Source organism: Somniosus microcephalus, chromosome 13 (genome assembly GCF_052327205.1).
Source record: "Somniosus microcephalus isolate GS21.2 chromosome 13, FLI_Smic_1.0, whole genome shotgun sequence".
In the NCBI taxonomy this organism is placed as follows: domain Eukaryota; kingdom Metazoa; phylum Chordata; class Chondrichthyes; order Squaliformes; family Somniosidae; genus Somniosus; species Somniosus microcephalus.
Genome location: NC_140999.1, coordinates 90,803,171 through 90,829,363, shown reverse-complemented (window position 1 = coordinate 90,829,363; position 26,193 = coordinate 90,803,171). Strand labels below are relative to the sequence as shown.

General features: G+C 51.5%; 1 protein-coding gene and 1 non-coding gene across 5 annotated transcripts in view; one reads left to right on the top strand and one right to left on the bottom strand.

Annotated features, from left to right (window-relative positions):
* Positions 1-11,324: 11,324 nt before the first annotated feature.
* On the bottom strand, positions 11,325-11,397 carry trnat-ugu (transfer RNA threonine (anticodon UGU)). The gene has a single exon. It is a non-coding gene; the product is annotated as a tRNA-Thr (tRNA).
* A 531-nt stretch (positions 11,398-11,928) lies between these two features.
* The window catches only part of LOC147108478 (deoxynucleotidyltransferase terminal-interacting protein 1-like), a 49,415-nt gene continuing 35,150 nt past the window's right edge, over positions 11,929-26,193 (top strand). For all 4 annotated transcript variants that reach the window (XM_086005126.1, XM_086005124.1, XM_086005125.1 and 1 more), the window contains exons 1-3: positions 11,929-12,043; positions 24,097-24,167; positions 25,956-26,052. In XM_086005126.1, coding sequence (XP_085861252.1) covers positions 11,978-12,043; positions 24,097-24,167; positions 25,956-26,052 — 234 coding nt within the window. In that variant the 5' untranslated portion in view covers positions 11,929-11,977. The remainder of the gene's footprint in view (positions 12,044-24,096; positions 24,168-25,955; positions 26,053-26,193) is intronic.

Here is a 26,193-nt window from a genome sequence, read left to right as displayed (position 1 = left end):
AACGGGTGGAGGGCTGCGAGGTGTTTGTTGCTGATCCAGGAGGGGACTAAATCCTGTTTTAAATCCTCCAGATTACTGCGGCCCTCACCCAGCAACCATGCCCCATACAGCATGCACACCTCGTTCTGTGCAGCCTGATCTAAAGCATTTCTGTCCTCTCTGATGAGGGCATTTACAGTCTTTGCGTGCTTCTCCAGCTCCGCTATAATTTCTTTTAAATGGACCGTCATGGCCTGGTCCTCATGTAACTCCGAGCCTACCACCTTGTTCTCATCCATTAATATCTTCCTTAACTGTGTTTTTAAACCGCTTATCTGGGTCTGCAACTCTATGTCATCCAGACTGTTGATGACAGAGGACCCTGTGTTAAATGCAGTAAAAACATCATTCCATACTCCCCTTCTTTGTCTCCCTGTATTACCAAAGTACTCGCGGTGTGTGGTGTACAGTTCGGTTTTGTCTACATTAGCGAAGTCGCACTCGTAAAACTTTCTAAACATGTCCTTTAACAGGGCCTGGTATAGCTGCTCTGTCTCTTTGTGACACCACTCCGGTAAGTGTACCTCGGTGAGATTTAAAATCACGGAGGCTACCGCGTAGTATACCCCCTGGTATAGTACCTGATCCGTAGGCACCAGTACTAGCCCATTCCCTGGTCCCTTGGTGGTGGTGGGGCACCCCTCTCTGTGTGTCCTGGCTGCCTGAGTCGTGGGCAGGGGCTTCCGGGCGCGTGCCACTAGCTCAGTGGGGTAACGTGGGACTATGCAGGTGTGTAGGTGGGAATCTCATTCCACCCCCTTCCCCTTATCCTGCCATGATGCGGTGAAGATGATGGATATGCCCGTAGGGCAGGCCCTGTTTGACCCCCACATACAGACATAGATTCCCTGTTCCGACTCCCACCACTTATCCCAACATACGCTAGTCCCTTCTTGGGTTCCGGTGACCGTCCGGTGGGTGTCATTCCCCATTCGTTCCCAGTCAGCTGTATGGTCCCCCATGTCTGTGCTCAGCTTCCTGAGCCACCACCACCTTCCCAGGGGAATCTGTCCTTTGCAAGTCAGGCACACACGTTTCCCCTCAGTGAGGCCACAACCTGTACGCTGGGGCAGGGGAGGAAGGCCTCCCCATAGGTGAACTCAGTCTGGCTGGAGTATCGGGTGGAGTTGGGTCCCAACCGCCCGGGCCATCTTCCCTCGTGGGCGTAGATGGCAGGCTCCTCCGCGCCTTGTTCGCTGCTCCCTGCAGTCACCACTGGTGCCTTCTCTCCCGAGCACCCATAGATGTGGGAGTCCTCCATGTCACCTCGCTTTCCAACGCTCATCCCTAGCAGGGCGAGTAGGAGTACGCCCCCCTTCATTCTCAAATCCTCTTTCTGCAAAGAGACACAAGAGCATATAGCCAGGTCCCGAGGAGATTCTCTGGTTTGGGTGAAGCATAGTCGAGTCTTGCGACCTCGACTTAATACAAACATTCGTAAAACAACTACTACTGTATTAAAACTACCCATCACCGTGTTTAAACTTAAACTAAAACACCCAAACTTAACAATATAAACTTACGTAAACTATGTACATCCGCCGCCCGTCTCCGGGCAGCCAGGCTAATCTCTGTTTGGACTGCGGCACACCGCTCCCTTCGGCGTGGCCGCACCGTCCTGCACTGTCGGTCCCTCGCAGCCTGTGGCTGCCGGCTGGGGACCCCTGTCCTTGGACTTCCCCCTAACTCAGGAGGCTGTCCTTTTAAAATGGGGAGCTGGTGACCATGGTTTCCTTGGCTGGGGCGTCCGTGGGGATCTTCTGAGGACTTTGGCGGGTGGGCTTTTCTTGGCTGGTGGGCCTTTAACCCGAACCGCTGCCCCCTCCGGTGCAGTCTGTGGGCTTACCACTGCCGCTGGCTGGGGATCCTTGCCCTCAGGTCCCAAATCTGGGTCCGGGGCGGGGTTTTTGACCTCGGGTCCCTCCTCCTCTAAACCTGGGTTAGGGGCGGGGTCTCTGCCTTTGTGTCCCTCCTCATCTGGAGCCCAGAAGAGTGGGGGAGTGTCCCAATCGGTGGGCGGGATGGCCCCTCCCATTAAGCAAGCCACAGCGCCTGCCTGTGCAGTCTGTGAACTCGCTCCCGCTGCAGGCTGAGGATTTCTATCCTTAGACCATACCCCAACTGGCTGTTTTCTCTTTTCAGGTTTAAACAGTTTACACCGATTAATATGGAACCATTTGGTGCACCGAGGCATCTTAATGGCATATACCATGGGGCTGGCTTTGTCTACAATGCTGTAGGACCCCATGTATAATGGTTCCAGACTCCCTACTCGGGCATAGTTCCTCACCATGACCTGATCCCCTACCTCCCACTCGTGGTGTTTTCGGGGTTCTAACAGCAATCGGTTACTCCGATGCTGCTTTCCCATGTTCCCAGCCGCCTGCTCGTGGACATGTTTAAGGTGCTCGAAGAGGTTTCGGGCGAACCTGTCCCGGTTTACCTCTCTGAGCTGACCCTCCGTGAGCACCGGGGCTAGTACATGGGTGGGGGTCCGCATAACCCTGCCAGTCATCAGCTCGTACGGGGAGTACCCCGTGCTTTTCGACTGGCTGGCCCGGATCCCCATCAGAACCAACGGTAGGACCTCGGCCCATTTTCGGGGCGAGTCCACCGTCTCCTTCCTCAACCTTTCCTTTAAGGTCCTATTCATCCTCTCCACAATCCCTGATCCCTGTGGGTTGTGGGCCATGTGCCACTTCCCCTCAATGCCTAGCAGCATAAGGGTGTTCTGCATTACCTGTCCGGTGAAGTGACTCCCTTGGTCGGATTCCACATACTGTGGTAGCCCCCACCGCGAGAACACCTCCCGGACCAGGATCCTGGCAGTACCCAGAGCTGTGGCTGTTCTGCAGGGGAAGGCATCTACCCATTTCGTGAACACATCTACCAGGACTAGGCAGTACTTATAGCCTCCCTGGGCGGTGGGCAGGGGCCCGATGTAGTCGACCTGTATCGACTGCCATGGTCCCTCTACCCTCCTGATGTGTCCCATAGGTAACTTCCTTTTGTGGGGGTCAGGGTTATTAACAGCGCACACCAGACAGCCGGCGCAGAACTCGCGGCCATCTTCCCTGAGTCCTGGCCACCATCCCGCCTGTTCCACCCGCTGCCAGGTGATCTCAGGCCCGGGATGACCCGCTCCTGGACCCTCATGGGCCAGTTGAAGGAATTCCCTCCGGTGTTGCTGCGGCACAACCCACTGTTCCCCCGGAACAGCATGCCCACTTTGACGGAGAGGGTTGCTGTCCCTCTACCCTTTTTCCCTCAGTCACTGCACTGAGGACCGCCTTGAGGACGGGGTCTTGGGCTTGGACCGTCTTAAGGTCCGGGGCTAAAGCTACCCCTGCACTCCCTTGGGTTCCGTCCCTACCTCTGACTGCTGCCATGGGTCTGGACCCATATGGGTCCCAGAAAATGCCTGCGTGGGCACTCTCCTTGGCGAGCATGTCAGCCTGCTGGTAGCCTTGGCTAAGGGGTTCTGTGGAGGAATGGGCCTTCACCTTGTGGATGAAAACTTCCCCTTCCTCCCCCACTGCTGCTAGAATCTTTTCCAGCAGGGGTTTCACTGTGAGGGGTCTCCCGTCGGCGGAGGTGTATCCACGGCGGGACCAGGTGGCCAGGTACTCCGTACACAAATTGCACGTGAACATGCTGTCCGAGCAAATCGTGTACGGGGTGGGGAAGATTTCGGGGTGTGTAACAACCTGCTGGGCGGTCATGGTGCTAGGGTGCTAGGGAGCTTAATTGCCAGGACAATGTCTGCCGCTGGGTCATAAACTCCACACCCTGTGAGTCACTCGGCAGCAGATACTGTGCTGGAGCCATCCACATAGATATCCCAGCCCGTAAAACTATGTCCACTTCCCAAACCCCTTCAATGGAACACCGGTGGGCTGTTCCAGGATATACCAGGTTGGCTGCGAGCTTTGGCTCGCAGAGACCCTTCACCTTTAAGTCCATCTGTGAGAGGAGCAGGGTCCAGCGAGCAATGCGGGCACTGCTCACCATTCCATCCTTGATCCTCCCATCCAGAAGCATCTGGGTGGGTGTGTGATAGGTGAGGAGGGTGATGGGAGAGGTGCCTGTGAAGATCAGCGATCTTTTCACAGCCCAATGTGTGGCCAAGAGGTGTCTCTCACAATTGGAGTAGCTCCTCTCCACATCCGTGAGTATCCTGGAGGAGTAGACCACCGGCCGCAGCCGGCCGTGCCGCTCTTGGAGCAACACAGCACTCAGGCTGTCCCCACTGGCTGCTACTTCCAGGAAATACTCTTTCCCCCCATCTATGGCCCCTAGAGCTGGTGCGGTCTGCAAGTCCTTCTTGAGCCTGACAAATGCTGCCTGGCAACCTTCATCCCAAACCCACTCCACTCCATTATGTAGGAGTCGGAGCAGAGGGGCTGCTGTGGCTGCATCGTCTTCAATGAAGTCTCTGCAGTACCCGGTTAGCACTAGAAACGACCTCACACCCATGACTGTGTTGGGGACTGGTAACTCTTGTACCGCTTCTCTCCTAGCCTTATCTATGGCCCTTTCTCCAGCACGTATGGTCAGGCCTAGGAATTTCACCTCCTGCTGGCCGATCTGCGCTTTCTTGGGGTTCACTTTAAAACCCTTTTGCCCGAGCAGCTCCAGCAGTTCGGCCAATAGTGGGCCATGCTCCTCTCTCGAATCGGTGAAGAGAAGCAGGTCATCCACATACTGTACCAGCTGCCTGGGCTGGCTGAAATCCTTTAAACTGTTTGCCATGCACTGATGGAAAATGCTGGGGCTGTTGTGGAAGCCCTGAGGCAAACAGTTCCAGGTGTACTGTTGCCCTCTAAATGTAAAGGCAAACTTGTACTGATCCTCCCTCCTTAAAGGGATGGACCAAAACCCGTTGGAAATATCCAGCACCGTGAAAGTAGTCGCGGATGCTGGGATACTTCCTATCAGGTCGGCAACTGCTGCTACCGTGGGTGCACAGACTGGGATGTTGCTGTTGAGCACCCGATAGTCCACCATGGCCCTCCAGGAATTGTTCGGCTTTTTAACCGGCCACAGTGGAGAGTTTACGTGGGTGGCTATTGGTCTCAGAACTCCCTGCTGTACTAAGGAGGACATGGCTGCTTCCATCTCTGGCTCCGCTTCCCTGGGGAAGTTATACTGTTTCTGAGGTCGGGCCATGGGGTCCCTGTCTACGCTGACCTCAAACTCGTTGACCCTCCCGCAGTCATGTTTGTGTGTGGCAAATGTGGCTAGGTGGGCTTGCACAAATGCCTGGAACTCTGTTGGGATGTTACTGATCATGAGCTTGAGGTTATAACCCTCTTTAGGCTTCATGGTGCACAGGGTCCCCTTCCCTTCTTTCCCTGGGATTACTACTACCTCGCCGTCCTTTCCTGTACTTGCCCCCCATAGGCAATGATTTCTTAAATCCACCAGGATCCTGTGGCCTACAATAAAGTTGGCTCCCAGGACCCCTCTTCCACCCTCCACTTCCCATTTCATCAGGACACAGGTCCACTTAGAGCGGAGTGGTCCTAAACGAATGGCGAGCGGGATGGAAAACGAGCCGGCCTGTTCTTTGCCTGTGAAACCCGACAGACTGTATGGGCCGGGACCCCGTTAGATAGAGGTGAGGTGGTGGGGTTAGCTGAATGGACCACGGTGCATGATGCCCCCGTGTCCAACAGATAGGTCCCCTTCACCTTTTCTACCTCCATCTCCACGAGGGGTCTCTTCCATTCATCGTACCAAAGGGCACACAGGTAAACAGGCTGCGCTGGCTCTAGTCAGGGCTGTGGGTTGGATGGGCTGATGGGGTCAGAGCACCGGTAGCGGCTGCTACTCTCCCGTGGCCAGTCAATAAGGACCTCATGGTGTCCAAAAATGACTCGACCGCGGCGGGAGGGATTCCTGCCTCTGCCTTTTGGGCTGGGGCTGTGGAATTCTTTCCCTTGTTGTCTTTACAAGGGTTTTTGCACTCCCTCCTCCAGTGTCTGTCCTTCCCACACCCGTAACAATTCATCTTAGTGTTGGGGGGGTTATTCCCTTCCTGATGCCACTCTTTCCTACCCTGTCCGGGTTTTACCTCATGCACCTTTCCCTTGGGTGGTTGTGCATCGGTTCCCCTACCGTTCTTATAGGCTAGGGTCAACTGTCTGATCACCGTAAGTTCAGCGGTCTGGGGATTCTTGGGGTCGAACCAGAATTCCGCCTTGGCCCTGACCTGTGGCAAGCTGTTTGCCACCAGGCAACGGAGCCAGTGGGCCAGTGGATCCCCATTCAGGAACGCCCGGTTAGGTGCCCCCGGACAGGCACTCCGGTACACCGGCCATAACCTGTCCGCGAAAGCTTGCGGGATTTCCCCTGCGAGCTGGACCGTCTTCTCCACACGGGAGAAAGGACTTCCCTCATTCATCCCCATGGCCTCCAGAACTTCATCCCTGAGCTCCTCATACCTGCACTGCCCTTTCTTACACTCATCAGAAAGGGATTGGAGGAGCCTACTCTCCAGGGAGAATAGCAGCATTTTGGCCTGCTCAGTGCCATCGCAGTCATTGATGCTGGCTGCCTGCTCTACTTCCCTGTAGTGGATCAAGTGGTCCCCTTTTTCAGAGAGCTTTGGGATATGGCTCACCATAGCCCTAAGCTGTTGGGTGCTATAGGGTAATACGAACTGGTTTTGGAGGGGTCCCTCGTCGTCGCCATTAACGGGTGGGCCGAACCTCCGATGCCGGGCTGGGCACATCGGTCCCAGCTCCGGCCTCTCTTGCGGGGGCTGTTCCACCTCCGCTCCCACCCCTGACTCCACCCCCCCCTTGCTGCCAGGCATCGCTAAAACCTAGCGCTACGGGTGGTGGTCGTGTGACCTCCTGTTCCTCAACCGGGTCATCCCTTGGCACTACCAGTGATGTCTGAACTGTTCTCCCCTCGTTTCCTATAAAATCCGCCTGGCCTGCCTTCGGGCTTATGAGGCACACCATTCCTTTTGCCTTCCTGAGGGCCAGGCTCAGATTTTCTATCTGTTCCTTGCAGGGGCCATGATCTGCATCTTCAAACCCCTGTTCGCTCGCTAACTTGTAAGCTGCCTTTACCTCTTTTACTTTCTCCTCCTGTTCTCTCACTTTTCTCGTTAGGCGGGTGTTCTTTTCCCGCAACCTCAACTCATTAACCTTGGCTTCGGTGACCTGGCACTGTCGGTATTCCAACTTGGCCTTATGTTCTCCCATTAAATGTACCCTTTCCTGATTCAGGCCCTGCAATGCTACCAATAACTTCTCCCCTGCTAGAGCCTTGTCCTGGATCTCCAGGGCTGACTCCTTTAACTCGGCTGCCTGTGCTGCAACGAGCCTGTCCAAAAGCTGGACCTGCTTTGTGAAACACATCAGCCAGACTGCCTTCTCTAGGGATTTCTTGTGCTCCCTGCCTTCTGTCCACATAGCTGCTGCATCTACCGGACGCCCAGCCCTTAACAGATTGGTGATCCACTTCTTCGTGATAGTCACCTTACTAAACACATAATCAGAAATCCTTTCCTCCATCATGGTTAGCTCATCCGAACCATTGTCTACTGTATCGCACCCCTGTTGCCAGAGTCCTGCCGCAGTCGCCATTTCTGTAGGGGGTTGGCGTGTGCCCAGTCAGCTTCACCTCTGACTGTCTTTGAGCGGTTGGAATCGCTCCCACACCCCTGGGTTCTAGACACCGGACTTAGGTACAGGCAGTGATACAGAAAATCGAGTAGACAAGTGGTTTGGTGTAAGAAAACCAAAATTTATTGAAAGCTGAATAAAACACAATCTTATGAGAATTACTGGTATGAATACAGGCATAAACAATTACACTTGTATGGGAATGGGGAACACACGGCACATCGAGGGAAACAGATACATTAAAAATCCCCTTATCCTTATCCCACCCCCTATACCTAACTAGATTAAGCTACGAGGGGCCAGGTATTCATGCTCACCAATCCGAAACCTGTTGCTTTAACTGGGTTGGTTTTGAGGTCCACTCTTTCTGTCCTTTGGGATATCCCGTCGCCACGTGGTCTCAGGGTGCGGTGCTGAAGTTGTTTATGCGAAGCACCCTCCTTTTTCTCAGCTACCGTCGTCGTCGAGTCGCGATGGGTCTTCTTCTTCTTCTTCCTCGGGCAGTCGTCGACGGTATTGCTGCGGTTGGCAGTCGGTTGGCGGTCTTTATCGTCTAAATGATTTCTCTATCCAAGCTTCGAACGCCAGTTTATTTTTAAACTGGGCTATTATTGTCCATTGATTTTGTTACCCATCCTTCGAACGCTAGCTTATTCTTCAACCTGGGCTATGACTCTAGGGTTTTACTGTCCACGCATGTAAACGCCAACTTATTTCTTCAAGTGCCAGCTAATAACTATAGGTGTTTGTCCCCCAACATGTCTTTCCGCTGCCCTTCTCTGCTTTTACCGTATTCTTCGTCTCGTCTCGTTTCGTCTGCCCATTTGTGGCCTGTGTGTTTTCGAATCGGGTCCGTTCCCCTCCCGCATTTGGCCCCGGTGTAATGGGCGTCCTTGGTGTTGGGCGGCGTGGGGAGCGAGAAGAGAGCCCACCACGAGGCCAGGGCACGAGAATGAGGGGCAGGAGCAAGAGCTAAGGGCAAGGGCCAAGACAGTGATCGCCACTGATGGGCCTACAATTATACCCGGTTCTTCATTCCTTATCTGCGCGCCAAATCAGGTCAGTCCTTTGTCTAACTTTTAGCGGGCTCTTTTAAAATGATTACAGCCATTTACTTTAACGACTTCTGGAGTGGTTGTCTCTGGGTCTAATGGCCTCGATGTTCTGGTTGTTTGTCATGGATAAAACTTAATTGTTCCCATCCTGACTTGCTGGCTACTGTGAGCTGATACCGATTAAATATGCAGAAACCTAATGGCCTCGATTTAGGCCCATTCTAACTTGATCTGTTTCAAGGTGAATGAATGCATATTCTGTGTTTGCATTAGCTGTCTGGCTCCACAAAGTCTCTCCACAGATTCCTGCATTTTAAGTTTCGTATCCGGGCCTGCCTGTTTGCAGGGCCCTGCTATTAAAATCCTGTCGGTTTTGGTCACGAGGTTACAGAAGCCATTTTGGGTACCCTGTTTTTAATAACTTGTGCAAACAGGGTCCCTTGATCCATAATTTTGGGGAATGCGGGAATTTTGAGAACCCTACAATAGCTGGGGTCCAAGGACCGATCCCTGCGGTACCCCACTAGTCACTGCCTGCCACTCGGAAAAAGAGCTGTCTATTCCAACTCTTTGCTTTCTGTCTGCCAACCAGTTCTCTATCCAAGTCAATACCTTGCCCCCAATCCCATGTGCCTTAACTTTACACACTAATCTCTTATGCGGGGCCTTATCGAAAGCCTTCTGAAAGTCCAAATACAGCACATCCACTGCTTCTCCCTTTTCTATTTTACCAGTTACATTGTGGCGGATCGCCACCTAAACACTTTTCCGTCCGTGGACAATAAATCGGGCACCTTGCCTTTAAGAAGCATGCTGCCTTTAAGGCATGACAAAGGAGCGGGCGTCGCCCTCAGTGTGTACTCAAAAGCGCGGGTGTCGCCCTCAGTCTGTTTTCGGGTTTAGCAGAGAGAGGAGCTGGGGCAGCCATCTCTCAAGAGAATGTAATAAAAGCCATGTGTTCCTCAGATCGGTTCGGCCTCCATTCGTGTTCCGCGGCAGCCGCAACATCCTCAAAAAATTCCAGTAGATTAGTCAAGCACGATTTACCTTTTGTAAATCCATGTTGACTTTGTCCGATCCTCTCACTGTTTTCCAAGTGCTCTGCTATTACATCTTTTATAATGGACTCTTATCATTTTCCCCACTACCGATGTCAGGCTTACCGGTCTGTAATTCCCCGTTTTCTCTCTACCACCTTTTTTGAATAGTGGGGTAACATTAGCTACCCTCCAATCCATGGGTACTGTTCCAGATTCCATCAAATGTTGGAAGATGATCAGCAATGCATCTACTATTTCTAGGGCCACTTCCTTAAGTACCCTAGGATGTAGATTATCAAGCCCTGGGGATTTATCGGCCTTCAATCCCATCAATTTCCCTAACACCATTTCCCTACAAATACTGATTTCTTTCAGTTCCTCCCTTTCATCAGACCCTATGTTCCCCGACATCTCTGGGAGGTTATTTGTGTCCTCCTTTGTGAAGACAGAACCAAAATATGTATTTAATTGGTCTGCCATTTCTTTGTTCCCCATTATAAATTCCCCTGATTCTGACTGCAAGGGACCTACTGTCCAACTGGACAGTCCAGCACAAAGTCCAGGTGATGGCTGTGACCAGTGCTGAGGAAGAAGGGAGGAGTGGGAACCTTTGGTCTCCATCCCTTCCGTCACTCCCATCCTGCTTTCAATTCAATTCAATTCAATTCAAATGCTTTATTGGCATGAAAGTTTACAGGGAACCATATTGCCAAAGCTTACATAACAAAAAGTACAGTTTTCCAACATTCTGTAGGTGTCAAACAATTTTGACCTTCGTTGGGTACATACAATATTACTTTAAACAATATTAATTTAAACAGTCGTTGTACATCATTGGTTACATTCAGTATTAATTTTAAACAGTCCTCAGGTTGTGACATGTTGTTACATATTTGGCACCAAGGTATGGTCTCCTTCTCCCAGGACTAATCTTAATTTTGACAGGTCATCCAAATCCTTGAAATCTGGGGTTGTTTGGCTGAGCTTGTCAAATAATATGTTTCTTGATGTGTTGAATTTTTCGCATTTTAGGAGGAAATGCATCTCTGTCTCAACCTCGCCGGCCAGACATTGATCACGTATTCTATTCTCTATAGGCTGCCAGGATTTCTTGTATCTTCCTTTTTCAATTGCTAGTTGGTGGTCGCTTAGTCTGTACCTGGTGAGGGTCTGTCTCTGTTTTGTGTCTCTGATGGTCGAGAGATAGTCTGCCAGTTTATATTCTCTTTTTAGGGCCTTTATTCCTCTCGCTTTCTCCATCCCTCTCCCCCGCTATCTTTCCCCCGCTATCTTTTCCCTCCTCTTTCTCTCCCCTCTTTTGCTCTACTTCTTTCCGCTCTGTACAACTTCCTCTATCGCTACACCTCCAACCCTTCCTTAATCCTCGATCACTCTCTCTAGCCCTGCCCCTCCCACTTTCTTTATCTTCCTATACATCTCTCCCGCTTTCTTTATATCCTGTTTGTTTTCCCGTCTCTCGCTACCTCGCTCATTCCCTTTCAAATTGGGCAGAAATAAAACTGATTTTAACGATAAAACTGACCGGCCAAAGGCCCCAGCGAGATTTGAACTCGCGACCCCTGGTTTACAAGACCAGTGCTCTAACCCCTGAGCTATGGAGCCCGTGCACTTAAAACTGCGAAAGCCAGCCTATAGAAGCTGAGGTGGGACTGCGAGGCCTGAGCTCCAGGGGGCAGTACCGCCTGACAGCTCTGCCCAAATTGGGGGTCGGCTGAGGCTGTCGGCGATGCTGCGACCGGGTGGCTGGGGAGTGGGGAACTTTTCCTTTGAGTTTTAAAGCAAGCTTGAGAGGCCGCTGACGGCAACAGCTTCTTTATTCGATAAAAATAAACCGCCGCCATTCGCGCCCCAAACAAAGAATCTGGACCGCTGCCCCTCACTAAGATGAGGGCACTGGGCGGCACCAGTGCCCTAAACAAAGATGGTGACCCTAAGCGCCGCACAATGCAGAACTCCCGCCCGCACCAAGATAGCGACACCCGTGCCCTAAACAAAGATGGCGACGTTGCTCGCTGCACAAAGCAGCACGAGCTGAACCGGCTCTGGTGCCCCGCTCAAAGATGGCTGCAGGGCTTTTCCGTCGGTTGTTTGATGCCATTGCGGTTGCCTCACCGGAAGTGACGCACGGTGAGTTTCAGTGGGAGTCGGGAGTCCGGCGGGCAGCAGCTTTGGTCTGGTTACCATGGGAGCGAGCGGTGAGGGCTGCAGCCCAGCCGGCGGCCTGCGTGAGCCTGAGCAGCCCAGCACGGTAAGGAGCAGACCCGGCACCAGGCCTCGCCACTAGGCCCCGGGCCCGCCCGCGTGTAGCTCACTTCCTGCCCACCCCGCTCCAGATCAGCGCAGCTCCGCCCGGGGCCCTTGCACCGGACATCGGGCCGCTCCAGACCCTGGGGCGAGTGGCATCTCGGGGTATCTCTGGCTGAGGGGGTATCTCTGGCTGAGGGGTGAGGGGGTATCTCTGGGTATCGGAGATGAGGGGGTATCATAGAAACATAGAAGATAGGAGCAGGAGTAGGCCATTCGGCCCCTCGAGCCTGCTCCGCCATTCAATGAGATCATGGCTGATCATCCAATTTCAGTACCCTGTCCCTGCTTTCTCCCCATATCCCTTGATCCCTTTAGCCTTAAGAAATATATCTAACTCCTTCTTGATTATATTTAACTAGCTGGGGAGCCCCGTGTTGTGAGGGCAATTTTGGGGCGCTTGGTCTCCCTGCCCCTGTGTGTCCCCCCTCTCCCTGTCATGTCCTCTCCCTGTCCTATCCCTCCCCTTCCTCGTCTCCCCTCCCCCACCCCCACACCTACCCTCCCCCACTCCCCTCTGTCCCTCTCTCTGGCCCCTCCCCCTGCCTAGCGCCTGAGGTCCGGAGCTGAGGTCCCCCGCGTATCGCGCGGCTGATGGACGGCCGCTGTGGGCGGGCGGGCGGTGCATGCGCGGTCAGTGCTGGCGGCGCATGCGCGGTCAGCGCGAGCCCCCCGCGATTTCCCGAGGCGCCCCCCCCCCCCCCGCGATTTCCCGAGGCTCCCCCCCCCCCCCGCGATTTACCAAGGCTCTCCCCCCCCCCCCGCGATTTCCCGAGGCTCTCCCCACCCCCCCCCACGATTTCCCGAGGCTCCCCCCCCTGCGATTTCCCGAGGCTCTCTTTCCCCCCCCCCCCCCGCGATTTCCCGAGGCTCTCCCCCCCCCCCCCCCCCCGCGATTTCCCGAGGCTCTCCCCCCCCCCCCCCCCCCCCCGCGATTTCCCGAGGCTCTCCCCCCCCCCCCCCCCCCCCCCGCGATTTCCCGAGGCTCTCCCCCCCCCCCCCCGCGATTTCCCGAGGCTCTCCCCATTAAATTGTTATTTAATTCCCTAACACATCATTAAAATATTTACCTTAGTTCCCTAACACACAGAAAGCGTGGGGGAAAAGATTGTGAAAAATCAAGATGGCGGCCACTCACCTCGGTTCAGAAGGATAAGGCCCGCCCACACACGCACCGATTGGTCGACCGGTCAGGTCACCGAAGCGTAGGATTGGTCAATCGTCGAGTCACTCGACACTCAACTGTAGGAAGGAACCCGCCGTCCGATTGGTGGACCTCGACGTCACACGGTCGCTAATGAGATGCTAATGAGCGGAACGCTGAACGTTTTTGGGATACCGCGGGCGGGATTTTTGTCCGGCCGAAACGTAAATACGCCTATGACCGGTCCGGAATCGTAAGCTTTCTTTTGAGGCGACGCGCGCATCGGTACGCTCTGTAACTTTCAAACGTATAGAGAACGGACAGACAGACATCGGGACAGACAGAAGAGCCGCTTTATATATATAGAAGATGAATTGGCCTCTACTGCCTTTTGTGGTAGAGAATTCCACAGGTTCACCACTCTCTGGGTGAAGAGATTCCTCTTCATTTCTGTCCTAAATGGCTTACCCCATATCCTTGGACTGTGACCCCTGGTTCTGGACTTCCTGACCATCGGGAACATCCTTCCTGCATCTAGTCTGTCCAGTCCTGTCAGAATTTTATAAGTTTCAATGAGATCCCCTCTCATTTTTCTAAACTCCAACGAGTATAAGCCCAATCGACCCAATCTCTCCTCATACGTCATTCCTGCCATCCCAGGTATCAGCCTGGTGAATGTTCGCTGCACTCCCTCCATGGCAAGAACATCCTTCCTCAGATAAGGCGACCAAAACTGCACACAATACTCAAGATGTGGTCTCACCAGGGCCCTGTACAACTGTAGCAAGACATCCTTGTTCCTGTACTCAAATCCTATCGCTACGAAGGCCAACATACCATTTGCCTTCTTAACCGCCTGCTGCACCTGCATGCTTACCTTCAGCGACTGGTGCACAAGGACACCCAGGTCTCGTTGCACTTCCCCTTCTCCCAATCTATTGCCATTCAGATAATCTGCCTTCCTGTTTTTGACACCAAAGTGGATAACCTCGCATTTATCCACGTTATATTGCATCTGCCATGCTTCTGCCCAATCATCCAACCTGTCCAAATCATACTGGAGTTTCTCGGCACCCTCCTCACAGCAAACACGCCCACCCAGCTTTGTGTCATCTGCAAACTTGGAGATATTACATCTAGTTCCCTCGTCTAGATCAATAATATATATTGTGAATAGCTGGGGTCCAAGTACCGATCCCTGCGGTACCTCACTAGTCACTGCCTGCCACTCGGAAAAAGAGCTGTTTATTCCAACTCTTTGCTTTCTGTCTGCCAACCAGTTCTCTATCCAAGTCAATACCTTGCCCCCAATCCCATGTGCCTTAACTTTACACGCTAATCTCTTATGCGGGACCTTATCGAACGCCTTCTGAAAGTCCAAATACACCACATCCACTGGTTCTCCCTTATCTATTTTACCAGTTACATCCTCAAAAAATTCCAGTAGATTAGTCAAGCACGATTTACCTTTTGTAAATCCATGTTGACTTTGTCCGATCCGGTCACTGTTTTCCAAGTGCTCTGCTATTACATCTTTTATAATGGACTCTTAGCATTTTCCCCACTACCGATGTCAGGCTTACCGGTCTAGAATTCCCTGTTTTCTCTCTACCACCTTTTTTGAATAGTGGGGTAACATTAGCTACCCTCCAATCCATGGGTACTGTTCCAGATTCCATCGAATGTTGGAAGATGATCAGCAATGCATCTACTATTTCTAGGGCCACTTCCTTAAGTACCCTAGGATGTAGATTATCAGGCCCTGGGGATTTATCGGCCTTCAATCCCATCAATTTCCCTAACACCATTTTCCTACAAATACTGATTTCTTTCAGTTCCTCCCTTTCATCAGACCCTATGTTCCCCGACATCTCTGGGAGGTTATTTGTGTTCTCCTTTGTGAAGACAGAACCAAAATATGTATTTAATTGGTCTGCCATTTCTTTATTCCCCATTATAAATTCCCCTGATTCTGACTGCAAGGGACCTACTGTCCAACTGGACAGTCCAGCACAAAGTCCAGGTGATGGCTGTGACCAGTGCTGAGGAAGAAGGGAGGAGTGGGAACCTTTGGTCTCCATCCCTTCCGTCACTCCCATCCTGCTTTCTCTCTCTCTCTACACATCCCTACCTCTACATCCCTCCCCTTTATTCCTCTCGCTTTCTCCATCCCTCTCCCCCGCTATCTTTTCCCTCCTCTTTCTCTCCCCTTACCCCTCCTTCTCTCCCCTCTTTTGCTCTACTTCTTTCCGCCCTGTACAACTTCCTCTATCGCTACACCTCCAACCCTCCCTTAATCCTCGATCACTCTCTCTGAACCCCAGCGGCAGGGACTGACCCACCACCCCCAGCGGCAGGGACTGACCCACCACCCCCAGCGGCAGGGACTGACCCACCACCCCCAGCGGCAGGGACTGACCCACCACCCCCAGCGGCAGGGACTGACCCACCACCCCCAGCGGCAGGGACTGACCCACCACCCCCAGCGGCAGGGACTGACCCACCACCCCCAGCGGCAGGGACTGACCCACCACCCCCAGCGGCAGGGACTGACCCACCACCCCCAGCGGCAGGGACTGACCCACCACCCCCAGCGGCAGGGACTGACCTCTCACCCCAGCACTGCAGCTTGCAATTTGCAGCTCACAATGCTCCCTCCACACTCAGCACATTAGGATGGACAAACTGTATAATGTACGGCAGGGTATTTTTCATAGTACAGCCCTGATGTTGCTGTGGTCCTAGTGACTGTGTCCTCTTCCTGACCAAGTTTCTGATCTGCTCCAGCTCAGTGTGTCTGTGAAAAACATTTGAAATGGCGTTGGGTGCTCAGAAAAAACCCAAAACTGGGTAAAAAAAATTTCCCCAGGATGGAGTCAACAAAACTGGGAGCAGCTGGGACTTTGCGGCAGTTTTCCATCAGACCAGTGAGCCTGCTCCATTCTGACTGATGCCTCGATTTTAAAATCTCATCCTTGTTTTCAAATCCCTTCATGGCCTCGCCCCTCCATATCTCTCAAACCTCCTCCAGCCCCACAACCCTTAGATCTCTGCGCTCCTCCAATTCTTGCCTCTTGAGCATCCTCGATTTTAATCGCTCCACCATTGGTGACCTTACCTTCAGCTGTCTTGGCTCTAATCTCTGGAATTCCCTCCCTAAGCCTCGCCGCCCCTCCACCTCTCTTTCCTCCTTTAAGACTCTCCTTAAAACCTACCTCTGACCAAGCTTTGGGTCAGCCCTCTAATGTCTCCTTATGTGACTCTGTCATATTTTGCCTGAAAACGCTTCTGTGAATGCCAAGGGAGGTTTTAGTACATTAAAGTTGCTATATAAATGCAAGTTGTTGTTGTTTATTCACCCAATACAGTGGAAAACTTGTCACTGGAAAACTTTACATCTCACAGCCGCTTGCCCTTCTAACTCAGGAGTGACAGTCAGTGTCACACAGTGGAGTGTGGCCTATACCCTCAATCTGCAAGAGATCTGAATGTGCATGCTTCTCGTGACATCACTGAAACAGATTTATTTTCCTCTCTCAAGTGTGCGTACAGTGGTTTGAGGGTCTGTGTCAGTCCAGCTGTCAGCCGTGAGTTAGAAGGTCGCGTGTTCAAGCCCCACTCCAGGCTGGCACTCCAGTGCAGTACTGAGGGAGTGCAGCAACAACAACAACTTGGATTTGTATAATAGCAAAATACTGCAAATGTTGGAAATCCAAAGTCCAACAGAAAATGCTGGAAAAACTCAGCAGGTCAGGCAACATCCGTGGAGAGAAATTTGAGTTGACGTTTCGGGTTGAACCCTTCTTCAAAACTGGAAAGAAAAGAAAATAGATCGAAGGCAGGGCTGCGATTGGACAAAAGAAGTAAAAGAGACAATAAAAGGTATTCGAAGCTAGCCTCCGCCTGGCTGAATTTGTTCTCACATTGAACAACTTCTCCTTTAACTCCACTCAGTTCCTCCAAATCAAAGGTGTTGCCATGGGTACCCGCATGGGTCCTAGCTATGCCTGCCTTTTCGTGGGCTATGTGGAACAATCTTTGTTCCAGCCCTACTCGGGTCCCCTCCCTCACCTCTTTTTCCGATACATTGATGACTGTATCGGTGCTGTTTCCTGCTCTCGTCCCGAACTTGACAATTTCATTCACTTTGCCTCCAATTTCCACCCTTCCCTCACCTTCACATGGTCCATCTCTGACTCTTCCCTTCCCTTCCTCGACTTCTCCGTCTCCATCTCTGGGGATAGGTTATCGACCAATATTCACTACAAGCCCACTGACTCCCACAGCTACCTGGACTACACTTCCTCCCACCCCGCCTCCTGTAAGGACTCTATTCCATTCTCCCAGTTTCTCCGTCTCCGCCGTATCTGCTCCGACGATGCCACCTTCCACACCAGTGCTTCAGACATGTCTTCCTTTTTCCGCAACCGAGGATTCCCCTCGACCGTGTCAGTTCTATCTCCCGCACTTCTGCCCTCACCCCTGCCCCTCCCTCCCGGAACCACGATAGGGTTCCCCTTGTCCTCACCTTGCACCCCACCAGCCTCCACATTCAACGGATCATCCTCCGGCATTTCCGCTACCTCCAAAGTGATCCCACCACCAAACGTATCTTCCCCTCCCCTCCCCTTTCAGCATTCCGTAGGGACCGCTCCCTCCGAGACACCCTAGTCCACTCTTCTATCGCCCCAAACAGCCCTTCCCCTTCGCCTGGCACCTTCCCGTGCAAGCGGAGGAGATGTAACACCTGCCCCTATACCTCCCCCCTTCCCACTGTCCAGGGCCCCAAACACCCCTTCCAGGTGAAACAGCGATTTACTTGTACTTCTCGCAATCTAGTATACTGTATTCGCTGCTCACGATGCGGTCTCCTCAACATTGGGGAGACCAAATGCAGATTGGGTGACCGCTTTGCAGAACACCTCCGTTCAGTCTGTAAGGGTGACCCCGAGCTTCCGGTCGCCTGTCATTTTAATTCACCGCTCCATTCCCAGTCGGACCTCACCGTCCTTGGCCTCTTGTATTGTTCCACGGAAGCTCAACGTAAACTCGAGGAACAGCACCTCATCTTCCGATTAGGCACTCTGCAGCCTCCCGGACTCCATATCGAGTTCAACAATTTCAGATCATAACCTCGGCCCCTATTATATTTTTTCTTGTAATTTTTCCACTCCTTTCTCACCCCCCGCCCCCCCCCCCCCCCCACACCTTTCCTTTTGTTTCTCTCTCACACCTGGCAGCTATCTCTTGCCCTGCCAGTACACTTCACACCTAATCTCAGCCTATTACCATCTCGTCTAGCTTCAAATACCTTTTATTGTTTCTTTTACTTTTGTCCGATCGCAGCCCTGCCTTCTATCTATTTTCTTTTCTTTCCAGTTTTGAAGGGTTCAACCCGAAACGTCAACTCAAATTTCTCTCCACGGATGTTGCCTGACCTGCTGAGTTTTTCCAGCATTTTCTGTTGTTATTTTGGATTTGTATAGCAACTTTAACAAAGTAAAATGTCCCAAGGCACTTCACAGGAGCATTACCAAGCAAAGCGACACGATGGAGGGATTTGAAAACAAGGATGAGAATTTTAAAGCTTAACCGGGAGCCAATGTAGGTCAGCGAGCACAGGGGTGATGGGTGAATGGGACTTGGTGCGAGTTGGGACACGGGCAGCAAAGCTTTGGATGACCTTAAGTTTATGGAGGGTGGAAGATGGGAGGCCAGCCAGGGGTGCATTGGAATAGTTAAGTCTAGAGGTGACAAAGGCATGGATGCTCTGTCAGTGAGCAGTGATGGGCTGTATGACCAGGGGAGTTTCACAGCTCAGACAGTGAGCAGTGATGGGCTGTATGACCAGTGGAGTTTCACAGCTCTGTCAGTGAGCAGTGATGGGCTGTATGACCAGTGGAGTTTCACAGCTCTGTCAGTGAGCAGTGATGGGCTGTATGACCAGGGGAGTTTCACAGCTCAGACAGTGAGCAGTGATGGGCTGTATGACCAGGGGAGTTTCACAGCTCAGACAGTGAGCAGTGATGGGCTGTATGACCAGTGGAGTTTCACAGCTCTGTCAGTGAGCAGTGATGGGCTGTATGACCAGTGGAGTTTCACAGCTCAGACAGTGAGCAGTGATGGGCTGTATGACCAGGGGAGTTTCACAGCTCAGACAGTGAGCAGTGATGGGCTGTATGACCAGTGGAGTTTCACAGCTCTGTCAGTGAGCAGTGATGGGCTGTATGACCAGTGGAGTTTCACAGCTCTGTCAGTGAGCAGTGATGGGCTGTATGACCAGGGGAGTTTCACAGCTCAGACAGTGAGCAGTGATGGGCTGTATGACCAGTGGAGTTTCACAGCTCTGTCAGTGAGCAGTCAGTGAGCAGTGATGGGCTGTATGACCAGTGGAGTTTCACAGCTCTGTCAGTGAGCAGTGATGGGCTGTATGACCAGTGGAGTTTCACAGCTCTGTCAGTGAGCAGTCAGTGAGCAGTGATGGGCTGTATGACCAGTGGAGTTTCACAGCTCTGTCAGTGAGCAGTGATGGGCTGTATGACCAGTGGAGTTTCACAGCTCAGACAGTGAGCAGTGATGGGCTGTATGACCAGGGGAGTTTCACAGCTCAGACAGTGAGCAGTGATGGGCTGTATGACCAGTGGAGTTTCACAGCTCTGTCAGTGAGCAGTGATGGGCTATATGACCAGGGGAGTTTCACAGCTCAGACAGTGAGCAGTGATGGGCTGTATGACCAGTGGAGTTTCACAGCTCTGTCAGTGAGCAGTGATGGGCTGTATGACATGGAGAGTTTCACAGCTCTGTCAGTGAGCAGTGATGGGCTGTATGACCAGGGGAGTTTCACAGCTCAGACAGTGAGCAGTGATGGGCTGTATGACCAGTGGAGTTTCACAGCTCTGTCAGTGAGCAGTCAGTGAGCAGTGATGGGCTGTATGACCAGTGGAGTTTCACAGCTCTGTCAGTGAGCAGTGATGGGCTGTATGACCAGTGGAGTTTCACAGCTCTGTCAGTGAGCAGTCAGTGAGCAGTGATGGGCTGTATGACCAGTGGAGTTTCACAGCTCTGTCAGTGAGCAGTGATGGGCTGTATGACCAGTGGAGTTTCACAGCTCAGACAGTGAGCAGTGATGGGCTGTATGACCAGGGGAGTTTCACAGCTCAGACAGTGAGCAGTGATGGGCTGTATGACCAGTGGAGTTTCACAGCTCTGTCAGTGAGCAGTGATGGGCTATATGACCAGGGGAGTTTCACAGCTCAGACAGTGAGCAGTGATGGGCTGTATGACCAGTGGAGTTTCACAGCTCTGTCAGTGAGCAGTGATGGGCTGTATGACATGGAGAGTTTCACAGCTCTGTCAGTGAGCAGTGATGGGCTGTATGACCAGTGGAGTTTCACAGCTCAGACAGTGAGCAGTGATGGGCTGTATGACCAGGGGAGTTTCACAGCTCAGACAGTGAGCAGTGATGGGCTGTATGACCAGTGGAGTTCCACAGCTCTGTCAGTGAGCAGTGATGGGCTATATGACCAGGGGAGTTTCACAGCTCAGACAGTGAGCAGTGATGGGCTGTATGACCAGGGGAGTTTCACAGCTCTGTCAGTGAGCAGTGATGGGCTGTATGACCAGGGGAGTTTCACAGCTCTGTCAGTGAGCAGTGATGGGCTGTATGACCAGTGGAGTTTCACAGCTCAGACAGTGAGCAGTGATGGGCTGTATGACCAGGGGAGTTTCACAGCTCAGACAGTGAGCAGTGATGGGCTGTATGACCAGGGGAGTTTCACAGCTCAGACAGTGAGCAGTGATGGGCTGTATGACCAGGGGTGTTTGACAGCTCAGACAGTGAGCAGTGATGGGCTGTATGACCAGGGGAGTTTCACAGCTCAGACAGTGAGCAGTGATGGGCTGTATGACCAGTGGAGTTTCACAGCTCAGCCCGATCCTGTCCTCGCCCAGTTTCTACATCTGTGCACTTTCCAGCAGGAGTCACTGTGCAGTGCTAACTTGGGGTGGTTTCTTGGTTTGGCTGAACAGTTCTGGTCTCCATATAAAAAGGATATAGAGGCACTGGAGGATGTGCAAAAAAGATTTCCTAGAATGATATCAGAACTGCGAAGTTACAGCTATCAGGAAAGATTGAACAGGCCGGGGCTCTTTTCTCCAGGAAAGAGAAGACTGAGGGGTGACCTGATAGAGGTCTTTAAGATTATGAAAGGGTTCGATCAGGTCGACCTAGCGAAGATGTTTCCTGTTGCGGGCAAAACCAGAGCTAGAGGTCATCAATACAGGACAGTCACTAATAAATCCAATAGGGAAATCAGAAGAAACTTCTTTACCAGAGGGTGGTGAGAATGTGGAACTCGCTACCAGAGGGAAAGGTTGAGGCAAATAGAATAGATGCATTTAAGCAGAAGCCAGATAAGCAGATGAGGGAGAAAGGAATTAGAGGGATAGTTGATGAGGTTAAGTGAAGAGGGGTGGGAGGAGGCAGGTGTGGAGCATGGACCTGTTGGGCCAAATGGCCTGTTTCTGTGCTATAAATACTTTGTAAAGCTTTGAGTCATCTGCAGACTTTGAAATGATGCCGTGTACCTGAGTCCAGGTCATTAATATATATCAAAAACAGCAATGATCCCAACATTGACCTCTGGGGGCACCACTGTATACTTCCCTCCAGTCTGAAAAGCAACCGTTCACCACTGCTCTCTGCTTTCTGTCCGTTAGCCAATTTTGTATCCATGCAGCCACTGCTCCTTTAATCCCATGGCCTTCAATTTTGCTAACCAGTTTATTATATGGTACTTTATCAAATGCCTTTGAAAGTCCATATACACATCAACACTCTCCGTTACTTCATCAAAGAACTCAATCAAGTTAGTCAAACATGATTTGCCTTTAATAAATTGGTGCTGGCTGTCATTTATTAGCTAATAGTTTTCCAAGTGATGCTTAAATTAGTCTTGGATTATGTCTTTAAAAGTTTCCCCACCACTGACATTAGGTGGACTCACCTGTAGTTGCCGGGTTTATCCCTCTCCCCTGTTTTTGAACAGGGGAGCAACATTTGCAGCCCCCCAGTCCTCTGGCACCACCCTATCGAAGAAGGATTGAAAGATTGTGGCCAGAGTCTCCACTATCTCCACCCTTATTGGCTTCAATAACCTAGGATGCATCCCATTCGGACTGGGTGACTATTCTACTTTGAGGACTGCCAACCTTTTAAGTACCTCCTCTTTATCTATTTTTATTATCCAATCAAATTTCTCTACCCCCTCCTTCTTTACTGCGACATTGGCAGCATCTTCTTCGCCAGTGAATACAGAAGCAACGTACTAATTTAGTACCTCACCCGTGTCCTCTGCTTCCGCCAGCAGATCTCCCTTTTGGTCCTGAATCAGCCCCACCCTTCCTTTGACTATCCTTTTATCATTTATATGTTTATTAAAGACTTTAGTATTACCTTTTATGTTAGCTGCTCATCTATTCTCAAAAACTCTCTTTGCCCCTCTTATTTCCTTTCTGTATTCAGCTTGGTTCTGTACTGTATTATGAGCCTGACATTTATAATAAGCCTCCTTTTTCTGTTTCATTTTAACCTCTATACCTTTAGTCATCAAGGGAGCTCTAGCTTTGGATGCTGTTCCGTCGCCCTCGTGAGAATGTGTCCAGTGATATCTGTGTGCAAAAACTTATTCCAATAGGTTATGACACTGATTGTTGGGGGTTGTTCTGTGCTGACTGTTTGGAGAAGCCTGTATCTGAGAGAGTACGTGGTTAGAGAGGCAAGTGTTATGGTGAGTGTGTGTTGGAGGGTCGGTGTTATGGTGAGTGTGTGTTGGAAGGTCGGTGTTATGGTGAGTGTGTGTTGGAGTGTCGGTGTTATGGTGAGTGTGTGTTGGAGGGTCGGTGTTATGGTGAGTGTGTGTTGGAGGGTCGGTGTTATGGTGAGTGTGTGTTGGAGGGTCGGTGTTATGGTGAGTGTGTGTTGGGAGGGTCGGTGTTATGGTGAGTGTGTGTTGGAGGGTCGGTGTTATGGTGAGTGTGTTGGGAGTGTCGGTGTTATGGTGAGTGTGTGTTGGAGGGTCGGTGTTATGGTGAGTGTGTGTTGGAGGGTCGGTGTTATGGTGAGTGTGTTGGAGGGTCGGTGTTATGGTGAGTGTGTTGGAGGGTCGGTGTTATGGTGAGTGTGTGTTGGAGGGTCGGTGTTATGGTGAGTGTGTGTTGGAGGGTCGGTGTTATGGTGAGTGTGTGTTGGAGGGTCGGTGTTATGGTGAGTGTGTGTTGGGAGGGTCGGTGTTATGGTGAGTGTGTTGGAGGGTCGGTGTTATGGTGAGTGTGTTGGGAGTGTCGGTGTTATGGTGAGTGTGTGTTGGAGGGTCGGTGTTATGGTGAGTGTGTGTTGGAGGGTCGGTGTTATGGTGAGTGTGTTGGAGGGTCGGTGTTATGGTGAGTGTGTTGGAGGGTCGGTGTTATGGTGAGTGTGTTGGAGGGTCGGTGTTATGGTGAGTGTGTGTTGGAGGGTCGGTGTTATGGTGAGTGTGTTGGAGGGTCGGTGTTATGGTGAGTGTGTGTTGGAGGGTCGGTGTTATGGTGAGTGTGTGTTGGGAGGGTCGGTGTTATGGTGAGTGTGTTGGAGGGTCGGTGTTATGGTGAGTGTGTTGGGAGTGTCGGTGTTATGGTGAGTGTGTGTTGGAGGGTCGGTGTTATGGTGAGTGTGTGTTGGAGGGTCGGTGTTATGGTGAGTGTGTGTTGGAGGGTCGGTGTTATGGTGAGTGTGTGTTGGAGGGTCGGTGTTATGGTGAGTGTTTGTTGGAGGGGTCGGTGTTGCCATAATCTTAGGACGATTCCCTGTTTTGCAGAACCCCTGGAACATCATGATTAAACACCGCCAAGTTGCCCGAAGGGGTCGGCGATCACAGATGGCAGTGAGGTAAAGTATTTTATTGATCAAAGTGCGTGTGAGTACATTAGCCTCGTGGTCATGGTCCTGGAGCAGAAACTCGGAGATCAGATGGGATCAGATGCTAAGTTGGGAAACTGAATTCCCAATAAACTTATTAATTGTGGCTAGCAGCATAAAATGACTGAAAGTTACCAGATTGTTGTATAATCCAAACTGGTGCACTGATGTCCTTCATGGAGGGAAACCTGCTACCCTTACCTGATGTGGTCTACATGTGTCTCAAGTCGCTCACTCTATGGTTGACTCTGAATGCCCTCAGGGCAACTCGGGATGTGCAATAAATAGTGTGTTGTGAATGTGTCCCATGGTCCAAGAACAAGCGTTTGTATCTCTCTGGTTGCATATTTGGCCAATGGATGTAGTCATTTATTGTGCTGTTTGTGTGTGAGAATCCATATTTACAATTGGAGTCTTCAGCTTTATGACCCTTTGCAGGTCAGGAGGTTAATCGGGACAGAGGTCAAACCTGGGGGATTTCATGGCCAAGGGCAGATCACTCTGCAGACCAGTTAGAGGCGTCTGGCAGTAAGAAACGCTGGGAGCGGACTGTCTGCCAGTCAACTCGATGCTGCATCAACTACACCTAAACCAGCTGGAGCTTGTCAGCATGCAGAGGTTGGCCTCTAGGTCTCCAGGCTCCAAGTGGGAAACACTGAGGGACTGCCTCACCCACTGGTGGCTCGCGATTTATGGAGTGGATGTGCATCCTCTTCATTCCTCGCTGGGTGTGGGAGACGCTGAGATGCTGGACCCCATCACTTACACTGCCTCTCAGAGGCTCAGTTTCCTCTCCTATGCCAAACAATTCCCCTCCCCCTCCCCCTCCATCAATCTCTATAAAACCCTATTCAAGGCTTGAATCCCATTCCCATATCTAGGGAGGTTTTTGAACTAATTCCTTCTCCCCCATGCACTCCTGGACAGGCCGCAAGAGAAAGCTTCATTGTCTGATAGGCCGTTCCTCTCTCAGCCCTGCCCCCCCTCTGTCGCTCCCTTTATTGATACTCTGTTGGTCATTGCACGTCAGAGCTTTCCTCTTTCGTTTGTCCTAAGCTGTAATAATTTCTGCGTGTTCTTCCTCCTCCTTACATCTCACTGTGTTGAAATTGGAACTCTTTGAACTGGGTCCTGATCTCATTCTTCATCAGAGGTTAAAACCACAGAGTTACTGAACTCTCTCTCGATCCTTCCTATCTCCCAAGCTTGGCATCATCTAATCGCCTACCTTGTCTTGTCTTTTCAACCTTGGTATACTCGGTGTTTTTACTTTGGATTGAGGCAAAAGCATCTTCTGCTGATCAGCAAATCCTTTGGAAGGGGTCATGTTGTTTAACTTGGATCACACACGGGAGACTTTTTTAATTCATTTATGGGATGTGGGCATTGCTGGCAAGGCAGCATTTATTGGCCATCCCTAATTTCTCTGGAGACTCTCACTCGGGCAGCCCCTCCTGCTGTGTTCAGACTCCCTCCACACTTCTAATAGGCCTCAGTACCATTTAATTGGAACCTTGGACTTGGTGTAAGTGAAATCGATGGGAATCTGTGAGCACTACTTTTATTACCCTTGGGAGTTCTACTTTCCAGCTTACTCATGGGATGGGAATGGGCTACCACACATTCAGCTACAGGTTATTAATGGTTGTCTCCCTGAAGGGGACTACAGAATATCAGGGGTGTTCAGTGTACTATTAAAAGGTGTTTTTTGCCACAGAGTTTAAAAAGATGAAATAACACACTGTCTCCTTTCTTCAGTTTCACCAATCCAAACATATCCATGGATCTGTTGCGAGCTGTTCTGCAGCCTCACATCAATGAGGAGATCCGTGCTGTAATCAACAAGTACACCAAGGTAAGCCCTCCCAGCCCACTGCATTCCTACATTACACTTCGTGGGTGAAAGTCTGTGTGTCCTGCTCGCTGGCTGGGTCAAGCTTTATAAAGTCTGTGTGTCCTGCTCACTGGCTGGGTCAAGCTTTATACAGTCTTTGTG